The 22,551-nt window shown below is 36.6% G+C and overlaps 1 protein-coding gene across 2 annotated transcripts in view; it reads right to left on the bottom strand.

Moving 5' to 3' along the window:
• The window catches only part of GOLM2 (golgi membrane protein 2), a 113,065-nt gene that overhangs the window by 31,500 nt on the left and 59,014 nt on the right, over positions 1-22,551 (bottom strand). For both annotated transcript variants that reach the window (XM_082854405.1, XM_082854406.1), the window contains exons 7-8: positions 3,954-4,052; positions 2,271-2,441 (exon numbers count right to left, since the gene is read on the bottom strand). In XM_082854405.1, coding sequence (XP_082710531.1) covers positions 2,271-2,441; positions 3,954-4,052 — 270 coding nt within the window. The remainder of the gene's footprint in view (positions 1-2,270; positions 2,442-3,953; positions 4,053-22,551) is intronic.

Raw genomic sequence — 22,551 nt, 5'->3', positions numbered from 1 at the left:
TTTCTAAAAAAATCATTTGCATGATATAATAAAGTCTCATATCACAAAAGGCAGAAGAGGAAACTGCAGTAAAGTTAATTTATCAAAGGTTAGCATCTGAATTATTGATAAAGATTTGACAGAAAGGTATAGGATCAATCTCCAAAGTTATCAGGCTCAGTGGTCAAAACTGATGCACAGATTATATACCAAGATATAATTATAGTATAATTCCTCACATAAAAATGGACAGGCCACCAGAAAGTAAATGCCTATTAAAACACCCTTAAGGAATCATTATATTCTAAATGCCTTACAAAAGAGTTAAAAAGCAAATGTGGCCAGGCCTTAGGGAAAGAAATAAATGTAAACATCTCTAGTGACATTGTAAAACTGTTCTAGAGAACAATCTGACATTATGTAACAGGAGCTATAAAGTTAGTCAAGTACTTTGACCTAATAAATTCAGTTAGGGGACTACACTTTCAAAGGAATACCCAAAGTAGGAGAAGCAGGAAATAATTTGAAAAAAAGATATTCATAATCACGACATCTAACATAAGAAAATACAAAATAATTTAAATAATCAAAGAGTAGAGCTAAATGAACTATTATTATTGCCTAAACACAATGGAATATATGCATATGTCTACGTGTGTGTATATGTATATATGTATATTTTTAAATCACAACTACATAACTATTTGATAGGTTAAAACACAGGTAAGAAATAATGCCAAAGTAAATCACAAAATAGTGCTCACATTGATTTCAACTCTATATATACATTGAAAAGAATTCAGAGTAAGATTTTAAAACTCAATAGGCTCTTTTAAAAATAAATTGTAGGGAATTCCCTGGTGGTCCAGTGGTTAGGACTCCATGCTTCCACTGCAGGGAGCACGGGTTTGATCCCTGGTTGGGGAACTAGGAACCCACATGCCACACGGCACAGACAAAAAAAAAAAAAAAAAATTGTGGAATGTAGTAATTTCCTGGTGATCATTTTCCAATCACATTCTTTACCCAAAGACTGGTTAAAAAAAAGAGAGGTAAGACAACAATAACAATTTTTATAGAATAAACTATAAGTAGAAGAAAATCTTAAGTGATCAAATTAAGATATTTTATCTTAGTAAGATTCTGACCTTACTATAAACCTCTTTTTGTTGAGATAAAAGTTTTGAAGCCAATTCCCCAACAAGATTTGGAGGAAATATTTTTTCACTGTATTTAAAATGTTAACCATATTCTTGTAAATAAAAATATTTTTTATATAATACTTTAGTCAAGATACATGGATATGCTTTAAAATGTCAAGGAAGGAAAGTCAATTAAATGTACACAAACTATATATTCATATAGATGCAGAAATATGAATAACTGTCATAAGACCAATTTAAAAATGTAACACTGTGCAGTTATCACAGTACAAACAACCTGTGTACAAGTAAATGCCTAAACACTGCTCTGAAGAGTTGTTGCCAAAGAAGCCATCATTAAAAGTAAACAAAAGCAAACTGGAGCTTTCAGACATTCTGTCTATTCAGAAGTTGAAGGGAAGAAGCCTTAAAAAGCAGAAGTAGTGAAAAGTACAGTTTAAGAGAGCTGGTCTAAGAGCCACTGTCCTGTTCCCAATTCTGTCTACTACTGGAATTTTTTCTTATACATCTTGAAAATCTACCAATTAGAAAATTATGCAGATTAACAGGTATTATCCATTTATCATAATCAATACCTCTGAAACAATTAAGCAGTCAAACATTATTACACAGTATTATGAGTTTGTTCAATTTCTTTCACTTCTAGCACCTAAATGAAGCAAACTGCAATTGGAGGGAATGGAAAAGGAAACAGCATTGAACTTTCTACCATGGCAGTCTTTATTTCTTCCAGAACTCATTTTTCAAAACTCTTTATCTTCCCTCCTTTCTAATCAAAGTTTTCATATATTAGCCTAACAAAATATATCTTCTCTCACTTCTCAGAAAAATTTTACATTCATAAGAACTAATAGCATTTTTTTAAATCAACTCACCTGAAATTTATTTTTTAACACTGGAGAACAAGAGAAGTTTTTGAAAGTGTTCTTTAAAATATCTCTATCCATTTAAAATCTACTTTTCTTTTAAATTTTGTAACCGCCATACTTTCTCTTTGTATATATATAACTTCACTATACATCCATTAGTTAGAGATTATAATAATGAAGACCTTAATTCAGACTTGTAAATAAATATATTATATTTAAAGAAATCTTTTCAGCATAATATTCATCAACTGATTCTTACTTTGCTTCAATTTATGGAGATCACCGGCTCGATCCTTAGTAGCCTGCTTTAGAATATCTGCTTGAATTCTGGGTTCACTCTCCAAGTTAGGGCCTGGAATTAAATGTTGAAGAGGATTGGAAGGCTTCTGTTTTGAAGTTCTGGGGTTTCCATTGTGGTTTACATGAGAATCTATGGCATAAAAACATCAAATTAAGGTCATATTTTGCAGAAGAATTTCATAAGATGTACCTGAGAAAAGGTAAGACACTGTTATCTGATACTGGGTAGTCAGGTAGCTTTTTTTTAAAGTTTTATTTAATTTCTTTAATCAAATCTTATAACCAATGTGATTTTAGTTGTGTGAAGTTTACTAATCATTCCCAGGTGGGTATCTTTAGTATTGATTATAAACCTATTCATCAATGGAATGTATATCAATAGTAGAAACCCAAAGATTAAAATGGCAGTGATACCTGTAACTTTTCTTCCCTCCAAATTCTATATTGCTGTCAGAAATCTCCAAAATCCAATAAGGCTTTTAGAATTTCTAATCTTGAAGTCATTTTCATCTACACAGCGACATAACTGTTAACTCTTGATTCTTTCTTATTAGTATCTCCTGGATATAACTTTTCTTTCCCCCACCTCCCTTTTTAACTCATCAAAGCCTTGATTTAGATCTTTATTACAATTAATTTTAATTATATCAATTCTCATTTTAGGGGAATATTTCTGTAAAATTGAGTAGGTATTCAGTAGAAAACACACAGATAAGTACAGAGTAGGGAGTTTAATACAGGTGGAACTCATTTTATAGAAGGCCTCTGTGAGATAAATTTGAACACATTTTGGAGAAGGTAAATACATATATACCGGTAGTGATGAAAGGGAACGTAGTCCAGAGTGGCAGAACAAATAATTCTTCCACTCTTAATAGTCCAGTAGACAAAGTTCATTTTGTAATGATCTCTCCCTGAGCTTTTTTCTTTTTTTTTAATGAATCAGTTATATATACACATATGTTCCCATATCCCTTCCCTCTTGCGTCTCCCTCCCTCCCACCCTCCATATCCCACCCCTCCAGGAGGTCACAAAGCACCAAGCTGATCTCCCTGTGCTATGTGGCTGCTTCCCACTAGCTATCTACCTTACGTTTGGTAGTGTATAAATGTCCATGCCTCTCTCTCGCTTTGTCACGGCTTACCCTTCCCCCTCCCCATATCGTCAAGTCCGTTCTCTAGTAGGTCTGTGTCTTTTTTCCCGTCTTACCCCTAGGTTCTTCATGACATTTTTTTCCTTAAATTCCATATATATATCTGTTAGCATACGGTATTTGTCTTTCTCTTTAGGACTTACTTCACTCTGTATGACAGACTCTAGGTCTATCCACCTCATTACAAAAAGCTCAATTTCGTTTCTTTTTATGGCTGAGTAATATTCCATTGTATATATGTGCCACATCTTCTTTATCCATTCATCCGATGATGGACACTTAGGTTGTTTCCATCTCTGGGCTATTGTAAATAGAGCTGCAATGAATCTCCCTGAGCTTTTATCAGTCGTTTGATAATATACAAAGTTAAGTAGAATAATGAATGATACTTCACTGTGCTGCTAAATGACATCTTTTATTCACTATGTAACAATACATGACCAGAAAAGTGATTTTTCAAATGGAATTTTAAGAATAAGATTTCATACCTGGAACCATATTTGGGGAGAGAGGTTGTCCAGTTGGAAGATGGGAGATTACTTGATGACTTTCATATTGAGAAAAGGAAACAGGCGGTTTCTTTAAAGCTAAAATTAAAAACAGATCCATATTATTCCCCGTGATATTATGGTTTCTAAATACCAACCACCATGAATCTGTTTACATTGCACTAATCCTATGATGCTTACTCTAATTTTGTAATCCTTATAATTGGTATATTAACTAATTAATTTATGGTTACTAATTGATATTTGCACCATCCATCACAGATTTTGATGATCAATAAATCTGACCAGAATACAAGATAGGAATTCTGTCTTGTTCATCACTATATCCCCAATACCTAGAATAGTGCCTGGCATATAACAGGAGCTCAATTAAAATTTGATGAATGAATAAATAAATGAATCTCTTCAGATACAGTGAGACCTTTTTATATGGATAGCATAAATAAAAATTGACATTTATAGATTAGGCAAAGCAATGAGAATATGCTACTCTAAGCTGCTCAGATTTTAAATAAAAACTAAATATGACTGATTCAACAAGTTCAGATTTTAGTTTTGAAAAGGGAGTTTTTTTTAACATCTTTATTGGAGTATAATTGCTTTACAATGGTGTGTTAGTTTCTGCTTTATAACAAAGTGAATCAGTTATACATATACATATGTTCCCATATGTCTTCCCTCTTGTGTCTCCCTCCCACCCACCCTCCCTATCCCACCCCTCTAGGCAGTCACAAAGCACGGAGCTGATCTCCCTGTGCCATGTGGCTGCTTCCCACTAGCTATTTTACATTTGGTAGTGTATAAATGTCCATGCCACTCTCTCACTTTGTCACAGCTTACCCTTCTCCCTCCCCCTATCCTCAAGTCCATTCTCTAGTAGGTCTGTGTCTTTATTCCCATCTTACCCCTAGGTTCTTCAAGACCTTTTTTTTTTCCCCTTAGATTCCATATATATGTGTTAGCACATGGTATTTGTTTTTCTCTTTCTGACTTACTTCACTCTGTATGACCGTCTCTAGGTCCATCCACCTCACTACAAATAACTCAATTTCGTTTCTTTTTATGGCTGAGTAATATTCCATTGTATATATGTGCCACATCTTCTTTATCCATTCATCCAATGATGGACACTTAGGTTGCTTCCATGTCCTGGCTATTGTAAATAGAGCTGCAATGAACATTCTGGTACATGACTCTTTTTGAATTATGTTTTTCTCAGGGTATATGCCCAGTAGTGGGATTGCTGGGTTGTATGGTAGTTCTATTTGTAGTTTTTTAAGGAACCTCCATACTGTTTTCCATAGTGGCTGTATCAATTTACATTCCCACCAGCAGTGCAAGAATGTTCCTGAAAAGGGAATTTTTAAGTTTTGTACAAAAAGCTTTACTAGCCAAGATGTACTTACTTAGAGTTGGGACTTTCTTCTCCCTTAAGAAATAAAGGCAATAGGGAAAAAGATCATTTTTCACTCACTCCACTGCAACCTTGGGCAGCTTAATGTGACAGAAAGGCAGAGAGCAAGAAGGAAACTAGAGAGAAGGCAAACAGATAAAGAGAAAAAAAAATAGAGAGCCCATCTATAAGATATGGTTAGTGGCACATTTTATTCTTCTAAAACTTTGGTGTGGCAGACACGATGCTTTGTGACCCCATTTCATTATATTTTTCCTAGGCACAGAGGAAGATAAGCCTTCCTTACTTTTATGTGCCACGAAACTGGGTTCTAACCATAAGAATGTAAGTGAAACAGAATGTAAGTGAAACAGAATGAGCCACTTCCAACTATGCCAATAAAATCTTCTGTGCAAATCACCTACAATCTCTCTTCCCTTCTCTCACAAATTAGGAGGCTACATATGAAGATAGTGGCATCAAATAATGGAAGAGGACACTGCTTAGAGAGAGCTGCAAAGAGAATCATAAAACCTGCATCAGTCTGTAATGTGAACAATAAATGAAACTTTATTGCTTTAAGCAATTGCAATTTGGGGATTATTTGTTAATACATAACAGCCTCGTCAGTCCTAACTAGTATACTTGGGTTATTTTTATAATCCTCAAAGTTTATTTCGGTGACTGTATTTCATTTATTATTATATAGATTTCTAAACTTAAGGACCCAAGAAGTTTAAAATTCACTCTAAGAAAGCAACCCATTCAAATTTACAGAAAGTTGAGGTTTTCTATATCTTACTGTGTTCCCCCATTTCCTTGTTCATATTGCCAGCTGCAATGCCCAACACCCACCACTGCACGTAAGACAGCTAAATAACAACAATCAGCTAACATCTTTAAAGAGCAGTACTTTCCCAGGTTTAACACCATTTTGATTTGCTAACAGACTCTGAGGACAACTAAGCATCTGGTAGATATACTGGAAAGAGAAGTCAGTCACAATGTACAAACTTGTGGATCACTGTTGGACCCTAGCTGGCTCCAGTACTATATAAACCAAAAGACAAGATTCAATACTAAACAGATTCAAAAGACAAGATTCAATACTAAACAGGAAGTGATCATACATGTTCTTAGCTTTATTTAATAATGCCTCCTGCCCAAGAACAAGGTGACTATTCAGAGGCAAAACTATGAAGATTTAGATGGGTAGAAAAAGCTGGATTAAAAAGAGCCTTTATATATGGGTTTGATCCCCGGTTGGGCAACTAAGATCCCACGTGCCATGTGGTGCAGCCAAAAAGAAAGAGCCTTTATAAAACATCCAGAGGAGTTTAGAACTGATATACAGGCATACCTTTGATATTGCAGGTTCAGTTCTAGACCACTGCAATAAAGTGAATATCACGATAAAGCGAGTTGCATGCATATTTTTGGTTTCCCAGTGCATATAAAAGTTATGTTTACACTATACAGTAGTCTATTAAGTGTACAGTAGAATTATGTCTAAAAAATCAATGCGTACACACCTTAATTTAAAAATACTTCATTGTTAAAAAATACTAAACATTACCTGAGCCTTTAGCAAGTCATAATCTTTTTGTTGGTGGAAGGCTTGAAATATTGCAAGAATTACCGAAATGTGACACAGAGACAATGAAAAGAGCAAATGTTGTTGGGAAAATGGCACTGATAGATTTGCTTGACACAGGATTGCCACAAACCTTCAATTTGTAAAAAAACACGATCTGTGAAGTACTGTAAAGCTAAGCACAATAAAACACGGCATGTCTGTAGCAGAAACTATACAGTCAAGCCTTGACATCCATGGGGGACTGGTTCCACGACACCCGACCCCACCCCCATGCTCAAGTCCCTTAGTCAGTCTTCCTTATCCATGGTTCTGCATCTGAGGATTCAAACAATCACGGAGTACAAATATAGTATACAATCTGAGGCTGGTTGAATCCACCAAGGAGGAACCTGAGGACGTGACTGTGGTAATATGGAGCCTTATAAGTTTGACGTGAATTACTACATTTCTGTAAAAATTTAGAAAAATAGAAAACCAGAAAGAAATTTAAAATGAGCTGTAATTCCACCACTTAAAGATAACCACTGCTACCATTTCAAGATTATCTGTTTTGTTTTTTTCTGTACATTACACCATATACCATAAACAAAATTAGGATACCATCAAATATACTATCTTATAATCTGATTTTTTATTTAATATTTTACATACATTTTTCTATGTCATCCCATTTTCTTTTACAGCATTCCTAAATGGTAGTACTGAATCAAAACTTCCAACTTACTAGGTTTGGCTAGAAAGATCTGGGTAAAGAATTGCCACAAGGACTTTAGAGTGCCATAAACTGCATCAGCTAAGCTAGTTGGTGGATAGACTTTTACTACTTAGGAAAAAGTAATGTGTGTTCTGTAAACACTTTGGTTTCTATGCTTTCACTGTGACTTTTTTGTTTATTTTCCTAGAAAAGTTCCTTTAAAAAAAACTCCAGCCTTTTTCCTTTGTTGAACTAAGGGGAGAGGTGATTTATTTATATCTAGGACAAGACAGAGGCTTTCCTAGGAGCCAGAATTAACAGTTACAGTTAGTGGTACCAAAACAAATGAACATCCGGAAAATTACCAGTGGACTTGGACACAAAATAAGACTGCTAATCTTGCTCTCCGATTTTGGATAGGATTCTTCAGACTTTTTTCTATACACATACAAGTATCTAATTTTTCCTCCACAAAAATGAGATTATATTGTACGTGCTTCCTTGTAACCTGCTTTTTTTCATTAAAAAAATCATAGGTATATTGGGAATTCCCTGGCAGCCCAGTGGTTAGGACTCTGCACTTTCATTGCCGGGGGCCCAGGTTCAATCCCTGGTTGAGGAACTAAGATCCCACAAGCCACATGGCGTGGCCAAAAAAAAAAAAAAATCATAGATATATGTATATGTTAATAAAAACAGCTCAACACTATCTTTTTTAATGACTACATATCACATTTATGGATAAAACACATTTAATGAACTAATAAGCTTACCTATAACATTTATATGGTCTTCAATTTATCATTATAAATAATTTTATGGTGAGAATTTTTGTAACTACATGATAGAGTGAGCTCTCAGGGAAGTACTAAACACTAGGTCAATGACTATGTGTACTTATTAAACAAATTAAGAGAAACGATAAATGTGAGCTCAAAGACAACTGAAGTCTGGGAAAGAAGACACTGAAAAGAATGCAAACAATTATGTATGATATTAAAGTTATAATCTGTGATATACTTTACTCAGGTCCTCTCCATTGACGACCACTGAGAGCCAGGGGAAAACATACAAGTCAACAGAGAATAGCATGCTGCTATCAGATAATATCATGAATAACTAGGCTGTTAAAATATATATCATTGATAAAGCCATTATTAAGTAAAATTACCAAACATAAAATGGTAAAACCTATTTAACATAAAGATAAAATACCGGTTCATTGCAGCTCTATTTACAATAGCCCAGAGATGGAAACAACCTAAGTGCCCATCATCGGATGAATGGATAAAGAAGATGTGGCACATATATACAATGGAATATTACTCAGCCATAAAAAGAAACGAAATTGAGCTATTTGTAATGAGGTGGATAGACCTAGAGTCTGTCATACAGAGTGAAGTAAGTCAGAAAGAAAAAGACAAATACCGTATGCTAATACATATATATGGAATTTAAGAAAAAAAAATGTCATGAAGAACCTAGGGGTAAGAAAGGAATAAAGACGCAGACCTACTGGAGAACGGACTTGAGGATATGGGGAGAGGGAAGGGTGAGCTGTGACAGGGCGAGAGAGAGTCATGGACATATACACACTAACAAACGTAGTAAGGTAGACAGCTAGTGGGAAGCAGCCGCATGGCACAGGGATATTGGCTCGGGCTTTGTGACAGCCTGGAGGGGTGGGATAGGGAGGGTGGGAGGGAGGGAGACGCAAGAGGGAAGACATATGGGAACATATGTATATGTATAACTGATTCACTTTGTTATAAAGCAGAAACTAACACACTATTGTAAAGCAATTATACCCCAATAAAGATGTTAAAAAAAAAAGATAAAATACCAGATACGCTAGAGCACATAGCTTTTATCCTACCACTATGATACTGGGTTTTGTCTTTTTTATAAAGGAGAGCTATCAAATATAGAAATTCAATCTTTCAGCAATACTTTTTTTTTTACATCTTTATTAGAGTATAATTGCTTTACAATGGTGTGTTAGTTTCTGCTTTATAACAAATTGAATCAGTTATACATATACATATGTTCCCATATCTCTTCCCTCTTGCGTCTCCCTCCCTCCCACCCTCCCTATCCCACCCCTCCAGGCGGTCACAAAGCACCGAGCTGATCTCCCTGTGCTATGCGGCTGCTTCCAACTAGCTATCTACCTTACATTTGGTAGTGTATATATGTCCATGCCTCTCTCTCGCTTTCTCACAGCTTACCCTTCCCCCTCCCCATATCCTCAAGTCCATTCTCTAGTAGGTCTGTGTCTTTATTCCTGTCTTACCCCTAGGTTCTTCATGACCTTTTTTTTTCTTAACTTCCATATATATGTGTTAGCATACGGTATTTGTTTTTCTCTTTCTGACTTACTTCACTCTGTATGACAGACTCTAGGTCTATCCACTCATTACAAATAGCTCAATTTCGTTTCTTTTTATGGCTGAGTAATATTCCATTGTATATATGTGCCACATCTTCTTTATCCATTCATCCGACGATGGGCACTTAGGTTGTTTCCATCTCTGGGCTATTGTAAATAGAGCTGCAATGAACATTCTGGTACATGACTCTTTTCGAATTATCGTTTTCTCAGGGTATATGCCCAGTTAGTGGGATTGCTGGGTCATATGGTAGTTCTATTTGTAGTTTTTTAAGGAACCTCCATACTGTTCTCCATAGTGGCTGTACCAATTCACATTCCCACCAACAGTGCAAGAGGCTTCCCTTTTCTCCACACCTTCTCCAGCATTTATTGTTTCTAGATTTTTTGATGATGGCCATTCTGACTGGTGTGAGACGATATCTCCTTGTAGTTTTGATTTGCATTTCTCTAATGATTAATGATGTTGAGCATTCTTTCATGAGTTGTTGGCAGTCTGTATATCTTCTTTGGAGAAATGTCTATTTAGGTCTGCTGCCCATTTTTGGATTGGATTGTTTGTTTTCTTGTTATTGAGCTGCATGAGCTGCTTATAAATTTTGGAGATTAATCCTTTGTCAGTTGCTTCATTTGCAAATATTTTCTCCCATTCTGAGGGTTGTCTTTTGGTCTTGTTTATGGTTTCCTTTGCAGTACAAAAGCTTTGAAGTTTCATTAGGTCCCATTTGTTTATTTTTGTTTTTATTTCCATGTCTCTAGGAGGTGGGTCAAAAAGGATCTTGCTGTAATTTATGTCATAGTGTGTTCTGCCTATGTTTTCCTCTAAGAGTTTGATAGTTTCTGGCCTTACATTTAGGTCTTTAATCCATTTTGAGCTTATTTTTGAGTATGGTGTTAGGGAGTGATCTAATCTCATACTTTTACATGTACCTGTCCAGTTTTCCCAGCACCACTTATTGAAGAGGCTGTCCTTTCTCCACTGTACATTCCTGCCTCCTTTATCAAAGATAAGGTGACCATATGTGCGTGGGTTTATCTTTCGGCTTTCTATCCTGTTCCATTGATCTATCTTTCTGTTTTTGTGCCAGTACCATACTGTCTTGATTACTGTAGCTTTGTAGTATAGTCTGAAGTCAGGGAGCCTGAATCCTCCAGCTCCGTTTTTCGTTCTCAAGATTGCTTTGGCTATTTGGGGTCTTTTGTGTTTCCATACAAATTGTGAAATTTTTTGTTCTAGTTCTGTGAAAAATGCCAGTGGTAGTTTGTTAGGGATTGCATTGAATCTGTACATTGCTTTGGGTAGTAGAGTCATTTTCACAATGTTGATTCTTCCAATTCAAGAACATGGTATATCTCTCCATCTATTTGTATCATCTTTAATTTCTTTCATCAGTGTCTTATAATTTTCTGCATACAGGTCTTTTGTCTCCTTAGGTAGGTTTATTCCTAGATATTTTATTCTTTTTGTTGCAGTGGTAAATGGGAGTGTTTTCTTGATTTCAGTTTCAGATTTTTCATCATTAGTGTATAGGAATGCCAGAGATTTCTGTGCATTAATTTTGTATCCTGCTACTTTGCCAGATTCATTGATTAGCTCTAGTAGTTTTCTGGTAGCATCTTTAGGATTCTCTATGTATAGTATCATGTCATCTGCAAACAGTGACAGCTTTACTTCTTCTTTTCCGATTTGGATTCCTTTTATTTCCTTTTTTTCTCTGATTGCTGTGGCTAAAACTTCCAAAACTATGTTGAATAAGAGTGGTGAGAGTGGGCAACCTTCAGCAATACTTATTAAGTGCGTACTATATGCTAAGCACTGTTCTAAAAAGCTGGAGATTCAATGGTGGACAAAACAGACCAAGTTATATAACAAGTAAATTAAAAAGTATGTACATGGGGTGACCCAACACGGGAGCCTGCCTGGGCTCTTTGGTAGGGCTGGTGGCGGACTCTGGGAGGGCTCATGCTGGGGGTTGCTTCCCCAAACTTCTGCTGCCGGTTTCCTTGTCCTCACGGTGAGCCACGGCGACCCCCCACCTCTGCAGGAGACCCTCCAACACTAGCAGATTCCACATATAAGCGATATATGATATTTGTCTCTCCATGCCTGAGTTGCTTCACTTAGTATGATAGTCTCTGGGTCCATCCATGTTACTGCAAATGGTATTATTTCTTTCTTAATGGCTGAATAATATTCCACTGGTATGTACCACATCTTCTTTGTCCATTCATCTGTCAGTGGATATTTGGGTTGCTTCCATGTCTTGGCTATTGTGAACGGTGCTGCAGTGAACACTGCGGTGCATGTATCCTTTCGAACCATGTTTTTCTCTGGGTGTGTGCCCAGGAGTGGGATTGCTGGATTGTATGGTAGCTCTAGTTTTGGTTTTTGGGTAAACCTCCATACTGTTCTCCATAGTGGCTGTACCAATTTATATTCCCACCAACAGCATAGGAGGGTTCCCTTTCCTCCACACCTTCTCCAGCATTTGTTGTTTGTAGACTTTTTGATGATGGCCGTTCTGACTGGTGTGGGGAGATAACTCATAGTGCTTTTGATTTGCATTTCTCTAATGATTGGTGATGTTGAGCATCTTTTCATGTTAAAGACAATGTATTTTTAACTATATTCACCAGATCCAATCAGCCCTTGATTTATTTCTATTGTATTAAAATGCTACTTTACACATGAAACTAATATAAAATTGTAAATCAACCACACTTCAATAAATTAATTAATTAAATGGTACTTTAAAAAAAGTATGTACAGAATATAATATAAATGTCAGAGTGAAAATGTTATGCATAAAGTAATACAGGGACGTGTGAGAGAGAGTAGTGGGACATTCTATTTTAGTTGGTTGGTCAGGGGAGGTATTTCTGAAGAAGACATATTTGAGCAGAGGTATGAATGAAATGTGGAGGAAGACTATTCAGGCAGAGATCAGTAAGTACAAAGGCCTTGAGACAGGAACATGCACAGCACATCTGAGGAAATGCAAAGAAAGCAGTGAAGGGAAAGCATAGAAATGAAGTCAGAGAGGAGAGGAGGGGCCATATTAGAGACAACGAACAATAAAAAATGTTAGGATAGGTAGTTTGGGGGCTGAGGGCTGGTACTAAACTGGTAATTCCAAAGGAAGCAGTAATAGTACTAATTATAATAATAGTAGCTCCCACTTTCTGAATACTTAGTATGAACCAGGCAATAATCTCATGTCACTCTCAAATCTATCTGAGATAGATATCCCCTTTCACAGACGAGGAACTGAAACTCACGACAGTAGAGATGAGACATACTTCTCACTTGACTTAAAAATTCAAAGTAGTCATTTCTGGAGAACCTGGCTGATATGCTTACAAAAGGTAATAGGAAGTTTAGGGCTAATCCTCCTCAACTTCTCTATTAGCCCTCAGCTGCAGCCTTTACCCTGAGAACCAAAAGAGAAGTATATTTGCCTTTCACTCTCATTTTCTTATTTCAGTGACAGCTACAATCTTTAAAATGTTCACATTCCTAGTTTTCTGCCTTACAGGGCTTCACAACCCAGTGCCTGTGACGATGGAGAAGGAATATGGCACTAGTAACCAGTGGTGCTCAAATCTGGCAACACTTCAGTTTTACAGATACCACCCTGGACATACTGAATATCGGGATGGTACCTAGGTATCTGTATTTATTAAAAGCTCCAAACGTGGTTCTGTTGCACAGCTAAGAGAATAAAAGATAGAATAAAAAGCATGGGCTTTAGAGTTAGACCAGGGCTCAAATCATGGCTCTGTAATTTATTAACTGTAAGACTTTAGTGCCTAATTTCTTAAAGCCTCAGTCTTCATCTGAAAAACAGGGATAATGCCATCTGCCCTGCATGATCAATGTGGAGAATAAATGAGAATATTTGCTAATAGATTATGACAGATGCCTAGAAAATAGTAGGTGTTCAACATATACTAAGTATTTAGAGTTGTCAAAGTTAAGCATTTATCACTAAAATGAAAAAAGAATCCAAGATTCAGGTTGAGGAAACAAAAACATTTAAATGTAAAACTACCAGCCCTAACCAATTTATTGAGCCTCCTGATTACACAGTTTGCTCACACTTAGGAATCCTGAGGAATGTTTACTTATAGTAATGTTTTTGGAAGTTCACGAAACTCTGATCAGTAATTACCCATTAAAATAGTAATCATTCAGAAGCATGACTACTCAATACAAAACAATGATGTAACATTCTTATGTTATTTTGTTCTGCGTACATAAACAGATGTAACATGCTTGTAACTACTCAAATATTGACCAGTGGAGCCATCTCAGCTCTCTAAGAAATACAGGTACATGTCTATAGAGACTATTAAAATGATGTTCTCACATGGCTTCTAAGACCTGGTCTGTGAACTCAAAATTCCTTCATACTTAAAAATCCATTTATATAATTTAAAAAGAATAACATGGACTTCCAATGTTAGCCATGATGTAATAACCAGTACTGGACTTACCCTCTCTCACATCCTAAACAATTTTTTTTTTTTTTTTTTTTTTTGCGGTATGCGGGCCTCTCACTGTTGTGGCCTCTCCCGTTGCGGAGCGCAGGCTCAGCGGCCATGGCTCACGGGCCCAGCCGCTCCGCGGCATGCGGGATCCTCCCGGACCGGGGCACGAACCCGTGTCCCCTGCATCGGCAGGCGGACTCTCAACCACCGCGCCACCAGGGAAGCCCCTAAACAATTTTTAATGTGGACAAAATAGATAAAGCATTGGACAACCAGAGTACAAGACCAATTCTTGAAAGAAGCGATATACATGAGATGAACAGTCTCAGTGAGCAGAGGAAGCAGATTGGGCTGCTGAGGTGGCTGGAACCTGTAGGACAGAATACTATAGAGAAAGAAGCTGTGTGAAATGGGGGACAGAAATCTGCATGGATAGTCCCCTTGGGTCTCTGGCCAAGACTTGGGCTGTGTATACATACGGTGAGACTCTATGGGGCCTAACACACAGTACCTGCTGCAGGGTTGAGAGTTGAACAAAAAAAACAGAGGTCATGTAGCACTTGGAGACGACTGGATCTCTGGCCCACAGTACAGAATCTTCACTGAGCATCTTGGGCATTCAAATGAAATGCTAAAAGTCTACTTTAAAAGAAGGGATCACACCTTAGAGTTAAGGGCCATGTCCTCAGACTAAGAACAAAATCAACACTGACCTGCCCAAACAAAGCATAAAACCAAGCCTAACAGATTTAACTGTCTGCAAGAAAAAAACTCAGCACCCTTTAAAAGAAGACAACAAAATCCATTCATACAGTACACGATAAAGTTACTAAGCATATAAAGAAATAGGCAATACCACCCGTAATCAAGAAAAAAAGCAATCAACAGAAACAGACTCAAAAATGATCCATTTGTATAAACTAGCAAACAAGGACTGGTAAACAACTGTTTTACACACACAAACACACACACACACAAAGATTTAAAGGGAAAGATAGGGATATCCAACAGAGAAGTGGAAACTAAAACAAGAACCAAATGGAAATTCTAGAGCTGAAAATACATCTGAAATGAAAAACTACACTAGATGGGTTCTGAACAGCAGTCTAAACACTGCAGAAAAAGGGGTCAATGAACTTGAAGACAAATCAAAGACATTAAAAAGTTGAAAGAGAAAAATTATTGTAAAAAAATGAACAAAAACTTCAGTGACATGTGGGACAATATCAAGCAGTCTGCAATGCATGTACTTTGAGTCTTAGGAAAAGAATAGGGCAGAAAAATTTCTAAATAATATTCGAATTTGAATAAAGGCTGAAAATTCACCAAATTTGGTGAAAAATATCACCCCCCAGATTAAATAACCTCAGGGAATTCCAAGCAGAATAAGTACAAAGAAAAACGAGACCAAGGCACACCTTAGTCAAACTGATAAAAATGAAAGCTAAAGAGAAAAATTTTAAAGCAGTTAGAGAAAACGAATACACACTAATACAAAAGCACAACAGAAAGAATAACAGTTGACTTAGACTCATTGTTGGCTAGAAGGCAATGGAACTGTGTCTTTAAAGGGCTGAAAGAAAAAAAAAACAACAACCATATTTCTATATCCAGTAAAAATATCCCTCAAAATGAGTATGAAATAAAAATGTTTTCAGATAAACAAGAGTTGGAAAAATTTGTTGCTAGAAGACCTGCATTTCAAGAAATGCTTAAGGAAGTTCTTCAAGCTGAAGGGAAAATGATAATCAAGATAGAAATTAGAATCCATGGGAAGGAATAATGAGCACTGTTTAAGTGTAAGTATGTGGTAAATATAAGAGAACATAATATTTTCTTCTCCCATTTTCTTAAAAGGTTTTTTAAAAAATTTATTTATTCATAATTTTGGCTGCCTTAGGTCTTTGTTGCTGCACGTGGGCTTTTCTCTAGTTGCAGCGAGTGGGGGCTACTCTCTGTTGCGGTGCACGGGTTTCTCATTGCGGTGCCTTCTCCTGTGGCAGAGCACGGGCTCTAGGCACGCGGGCTTCAGTAGTTGTGGCTTGCGGGCTCAGTAGTTGTGGCTCGCAGGCTCTAGAGCACAGGCTCAGTAGTTGTGGTGCACGGGCTTAGCTGCTCCGCGGCATGTGGGATCTTCCTGGACCAGGGCTCGAACCCATGTTCCCTGCACTGGGATTTTTAACATATAGAAATACCATATATGATAACAACCGCACAAAGAATGAGGCAAAGTAAATGGAATTATATCTCTGTAAGGTTCTAACATTTTACATGAAGTAGTACGATACTATTTCTAAGTATACCATGATACGTATAGGATGCATATAGTAATCACTAGAATAACCACTAAAACACAATACTTTAGAAGTATAGTTTTTAAAAAGTGAGAGAAACAGGTACCAATTAAACCCTCAAACTCACTGAGTCCTATTCTATCCTATTCTCCCTGGATGATACTTGCTGGTTCAAGGCTATTTTGATTCCTTTTTTCTTAATTGTGGCCAATATAAATTGTGGCCCCATAAAATATGACAGTGAAAGAAATGTCTTTCAATTATAAACCAAATGTATCATTAGAAGTTTATGTAATTATGTACCTTTACTAGCAGTTTCCAGGAATATGTACAATTTGATAATGTGCTAGTATTTCTCCCCTACAACAACAATAAAAAATGCCCAATTTTACCTGATTTGTTTCTTCTATAACAGGGATCTTTGAAAACTTTTTCTTAAAGGGCTAGATAGTGAATATTTTAAGCTTGTAGTCCATACTCAATTCTGCTGTTCTAGCACAAAAGCAGTCACTGACAATACACAACAAATGAGCATGGTAATATTTCAGTAAAACTATTTATTAAAACAGGCAACCAAGCTGTAGTTTGCCAATTTCTGTTTTACAAGATGCCTAAAAGTCTATTTACAATGATTTAATTTGTTAAAATATTTTAATGTGTTTTTATAAATTTAGATAATTTTTCCTCTAAAAGCTCTAAACTTTAGAGAAAGAACCTTTGCCCCCCCCAAAAAGATTAACTACACTGCTTCTTTAAAACATAATCTTCTTTTTTCTCCTCTCAAATATCACTATAATTATCTCTCTTTAATTTTTAAAAAAATATTTATTTTTGAATAGGTATTTAATAAAATTACCTCATAAAATTTTGAAACCAACATTCAAAAGGTTATATAATGAAAAGTCCCCTTTTCATCTCTATCCTCAGTCTTCTTCCCCAGAAACAAACCCTATTACTAGTTTCAATTAGAGCAGCAGTATCCAATAGGACTTTTTGCAATTATGGAGACGTTCTATATCTGTGCTGTCCAATACAATAGCCAGTAGCCACGGTTACTATTAAGCCCTTGAAGTGTGGCTAAGTTTGACCAAGGAACTGAAATTTTAGTTTTATTTAAGTTTAATGAATTTAAATAGCTACATGTGACCAGCGGCTAATGTACTGATATTAGGCAGTACAGATCTAGAGAATCCTCTGAGAGCAGTGGTGTTCTACTTTGGCTACATAATACAATCACTTAAGAAGCATTTAAACATTCAGAGCCCTAGCCGCAACTCAGATCAAATATATAAAAATCTCTGGAGTGGGGCTCAGGCATCGGTTTTTTTTTTTCTTTTTTAACTCCCCAGTGATTCCAATATATGGCCAAGGTAGAAATCTTCTGTTCTAGAAAATTAATTATCTTATAAATAGAGTAGCTCTACCTAGAAAGAAAAGCAAACTTTTAGAAAACCAAAAAGGTTTTCTTTATAAATTATTAATTATAAAAGAACTTCTGACTGCTTAGGTACATAAAAATCTTTATAACTTTATGGGGTTTTCCCCAAAGTAAACCATTAGAGGCAATTTTTACTGAGATTAACTAGATCTTAAAACTAGAAAGAAGTTTCCAAGTAAGAAATAAGATTTTCCTCTCTGTTGATATGCATGATATGGAAAAGGTATTTGCATTACATACTATTAAGGAACTCTTAAAAATCAATAAGGAAAGTACTAACAATCCAATAGAAAAATGGGCAAAAATGATTACCAGGCAAATCACAGAAGAAGGCAACAAAAATGGCCAATAAACATATGAAGAGATGTTTAACGTCACTCATACCAAGGCAAATTTAAGGTACCATGTCAGATTGGCAAAAAGTTTAAAGTATAGCAAACCCAAATATTAGTTGAGGATGTGGATAAACAAAAACTGTCATATATTACTAGCAAAAGTGTAAACTGATATAAGTATAGTAAAGCTGAAGATACTCTATAATGCAAAAATTCTACTTTTAAGTTCATATCCTTGTGCACAGCTTTGCAACCACTGTGCTCGGAATTGTTTACAGACTACCAGTGTGTTGAGCTATTGATCTCCTCAACCCTCAGTGACTGGGTAGGACTTGGGACAGCTAGATCTCTAGGCCTGTCCTCCAGTCAGCAACAAGCTCACCTTTTAATCTCAATGTACTAATCAAATACTAGAAGTATCCAGAGACTCTCAGGTACACAAGAAGATATATATGAGAATGTCCACTGTAGTATTTGTTTGAAATAACAACAACAAAATAAACACCTGGAAGTGGCCTAATTGTTTATTATATATGAATAGATAAATTATGGTATACTTATACAGTGAAATAATTATAACTGTTAAAAAGCCACAGGTATAACGCAGGTAAGTCTCAAAAGCATAATACCGAGGGGAAAACAAAGTTGCAGAATCATATAAACAATGACATCATTTATTTAAAGTTTAAGAAAGCAAACAAAACAATACTTCATAGTTTTACAGATGTTTACAAGTGCAGTAAAAGTCGAAAAACATGTATGGAAATTGATACACACCAATCTCAGCACAGTAGTTACCTCTGGGGAAGAAGAGACAGGATTGAGATCTGGAGGGTACACAGGGAAGCTTCAGTTTATCAGTAATGTTTTATTTCTTTAACGATAACATCAATAACAGAAATATCTGAAACTAATGTGGCAAAATGTTACATTATCTTTTTGTGTTTTTTTAAAGGGCACTGGATACTTGAGTATTCACTATGTTATTTTCTATCTTTTTCTGTATGTTTGGAAAGTTTCTGAATCTAAAAAAGTTTAAAAACTAGTGATATAAATATGTAACTGCCTAACATCACAGGTGCCTAAAATATCCAGGTCAAGAAGGTAATGGGTTAAACTACAAGACTCCTGTAAAATCTTATAACTAGCTCCAAATCAACATTAAAAACAAACAAAACAGGGTCTTCCCTGGTGGCGCAGTGGTTGAGAGTCTGCCTGCCGATGCAGGGGACACGGGTTCGTGCCCAGGTCTGGGAGGATCCCACATGCCGCGGAGCGGCTGGGCCCGTGAACCATGGCCGCTAAGCCTGCGCGTCTGGAGCCTGTGCTCCACAGCGGGAGAGACCGCAGCAGTGAGAGGCCCGCATACCGCAAAAAACAAAACAAAACCAAAACCCATTAAGGTTTAGCTCTATGGCTTTGGAAGCTGAGAAGCTGAAGCATCATGCTAACCATAGGCACATGCTATATACCCCATGACTGTTTCAGAGCTGTATTTTAAGATAGTTCAGCACTGCTCTGCTATAGCTTCTAGTACAGTCTTGGCTATCGTAAACAAAACTGCTATTAACACATAAGGGTCTGTTTTTAAATTACAAGGATGGAAAAAAAAATACAAGGATGAACTGTTCTTCCCTCTACTTCCTCTGTGGGATTATTGCCTCTATAGTCATTAGGGACTCCACATACACACCAGAACTTGTACTGGCATTAAGAATTATGACATAGATTACTTCAGGGAGAAAAGACAATACTCAGTAAAAGGAGTGACAAGGAGATAAAAATATGTTTCTAATAATATAAAATAATCATGGTAATAACAACAGCAGCTAAGATTTATATAGCACAGGCTATATGCCAGGCACACTGTTCCTGATGCTTTACATTTAAACCTCACATCCACCCTATGAGGTTGAAACTGTTATCCTATTTCACTGATAAGGATAAGGGCAAATAAATGATCACATGCCTGTTAAAAGATAGAGCCAAGGGTCTGAATCCAGCAGTTTGACTCTAGAGACCATTGCCCCACTGCTAAAGATATTCTGGTAATTCAACCATACACATTTACTGGGACCTTGCCATGTGCAAGGCATTACCATACTGAGAGCTCAAGGTACGAAGGTACAACATGGCTCTCCTTTGTGTTTGCATCTAACTAGACTCTATAGCTCAAAGTTTCTTTTCACCAGTGACTATATCAAAATAATTTTTATACTCAAAACACTTCTCTAAATAATTAAGGATAACTGTTATGAACAATGATTCTCAAAGCAAACACCAACAATTCAAAGAGTTTCAAAAATTAATCCAAAAGACTTCTGGTTTCTGGTTCTGCATACAAGGAGCTCAGAAGTTGCCACTCTATCCTAACAACAAGAAAAAAGCTAAACAGTCTGAAAAATCAACAACTCTTCTTGGGTCCATAAGAAAGAGTAGGACACAGGGAAAACTACTACCACCATGATTAGAGGGACAGGCAAATATGGGAGTCTTGGTTTACAAGAGACACTAATGAACAGAAACTGCCATAGAAGGCAGTGACAGGGTACCAAAACCTGAACTGTAACTAATTAATTGCCAGAGGCTCAGTATGGGCAACTCATAGTTAAAACTCTAGGGGGACCCAGTCACAGAGCGGCTCCCTCAAAGCTGTGAAATTTATCTCCAGTAGCTCAGCTAGGTTCCCATAGTAAATACGGAGAAACATCCCCTCGGGCAGGGGGAGGGCAAAAGGAACCATTTTTGAAATACACCAAAGCACTCAGTTCTCTGTCTGCCCTCTGCAGAAACTAGTTGAACAGCGCCTAAACTGCTAGGGCATTATCAGAGTCTAAGTGGCCTGGGGAAGGGAAATACCCAACTCCAGCCCACTCTAGCCACCCTGTCTCACCTAAGGGGGGAGGAAAAAAACTGAAACACTTGTGAAGTTCAGAGTCCAGAGACACAGGCTTGCTAAAAGCCTGGGACCTAACATAGGACTACAGAATGCTTTCCCTCCCCGACACCTCACCACCACATTACTAAAGACCTATTTACAACAGTTTCTTTTCCCTGGTATATCATGTTAAGGTATCCAGGAAAAATTACAAGGCACACTGAAAGGCGAAAAATGCAATTTGAAAAGAGAGAGTAAGCTTCAGAACCACACACAGCAGAAATGTTGCAATTAACAGACCAGGAATTTAAAACTGTAATTAATATGCTAAGAACTCTAATGGATAAAGCAGACAGCCTGCAAGAATAGATAGGCAATATAAGTACAGAGACAGAAATCCTAGAAAGAATCAAAAAGCAATACTAGAGATCAAAAACACTGTAACAGAAATGAACAGTGCCTTTGATGGGTTTATTAGTAGACTGGAGAAGGCTGAGGAAAGAAGCTCTGAGCTAAAGGATATATCAATAGTATCCTCAAAAACTGAAAAGCAAAGAGGACAAAGACTGGAAAAAAACAGAACCAAATACCTAAGACAAGTACAAAAGGTGTAACATATGCATAATGAGAATACCAGAAGGAGAAGAGAGAAAAGAACAGAAGAAATATTTGAAATCATAATGACTGAGAATTTCCCCAAATTAATGTCAAACCCCAAACTACAGATCAAGGAAGCTCAGGGAACACCAAGCAGGATAAATGCCAAAACAAACAAAAACTAAACAAAAAAACTGCTCCACAGTATATCATTTTCAAATTACAGAAAATCAAAGATAAAAAAATTAATTCACTTGTACACTGTTGGCGGGAATGTAAATTGGTGCAGCCACTGTGGAAAACACTATGGAGGTTTCTCAAAAAACTAAAAACAGAGCTACCATATGATCCAACAATTCCACTCCAGGGTAAGTATCCAAAAGAAAAATACCACTAATTTGAAAAGATACACATACCCCAATGTTCCTAGCAGCATTATTTACAATTACCAGGATATGGAAGCAACCTAAG

Source organism: Leucopleurus acutus (genome assembly GCF_964270905.1).
Source record: "Leucopleurus acutus genome assembly, chromosome: 1".
Taxonomy (NCBI): Eukaryota; Metazoa; Chordata; class Mammalia; order Artiodactyla; family Delphinidae; genus Leucopleurus; species Leucopleurus acutus.
Note: the sequence above shows the minus strand (reverse complement) of the source record. Positions and strands in the feature narration are given on the sequence as shown.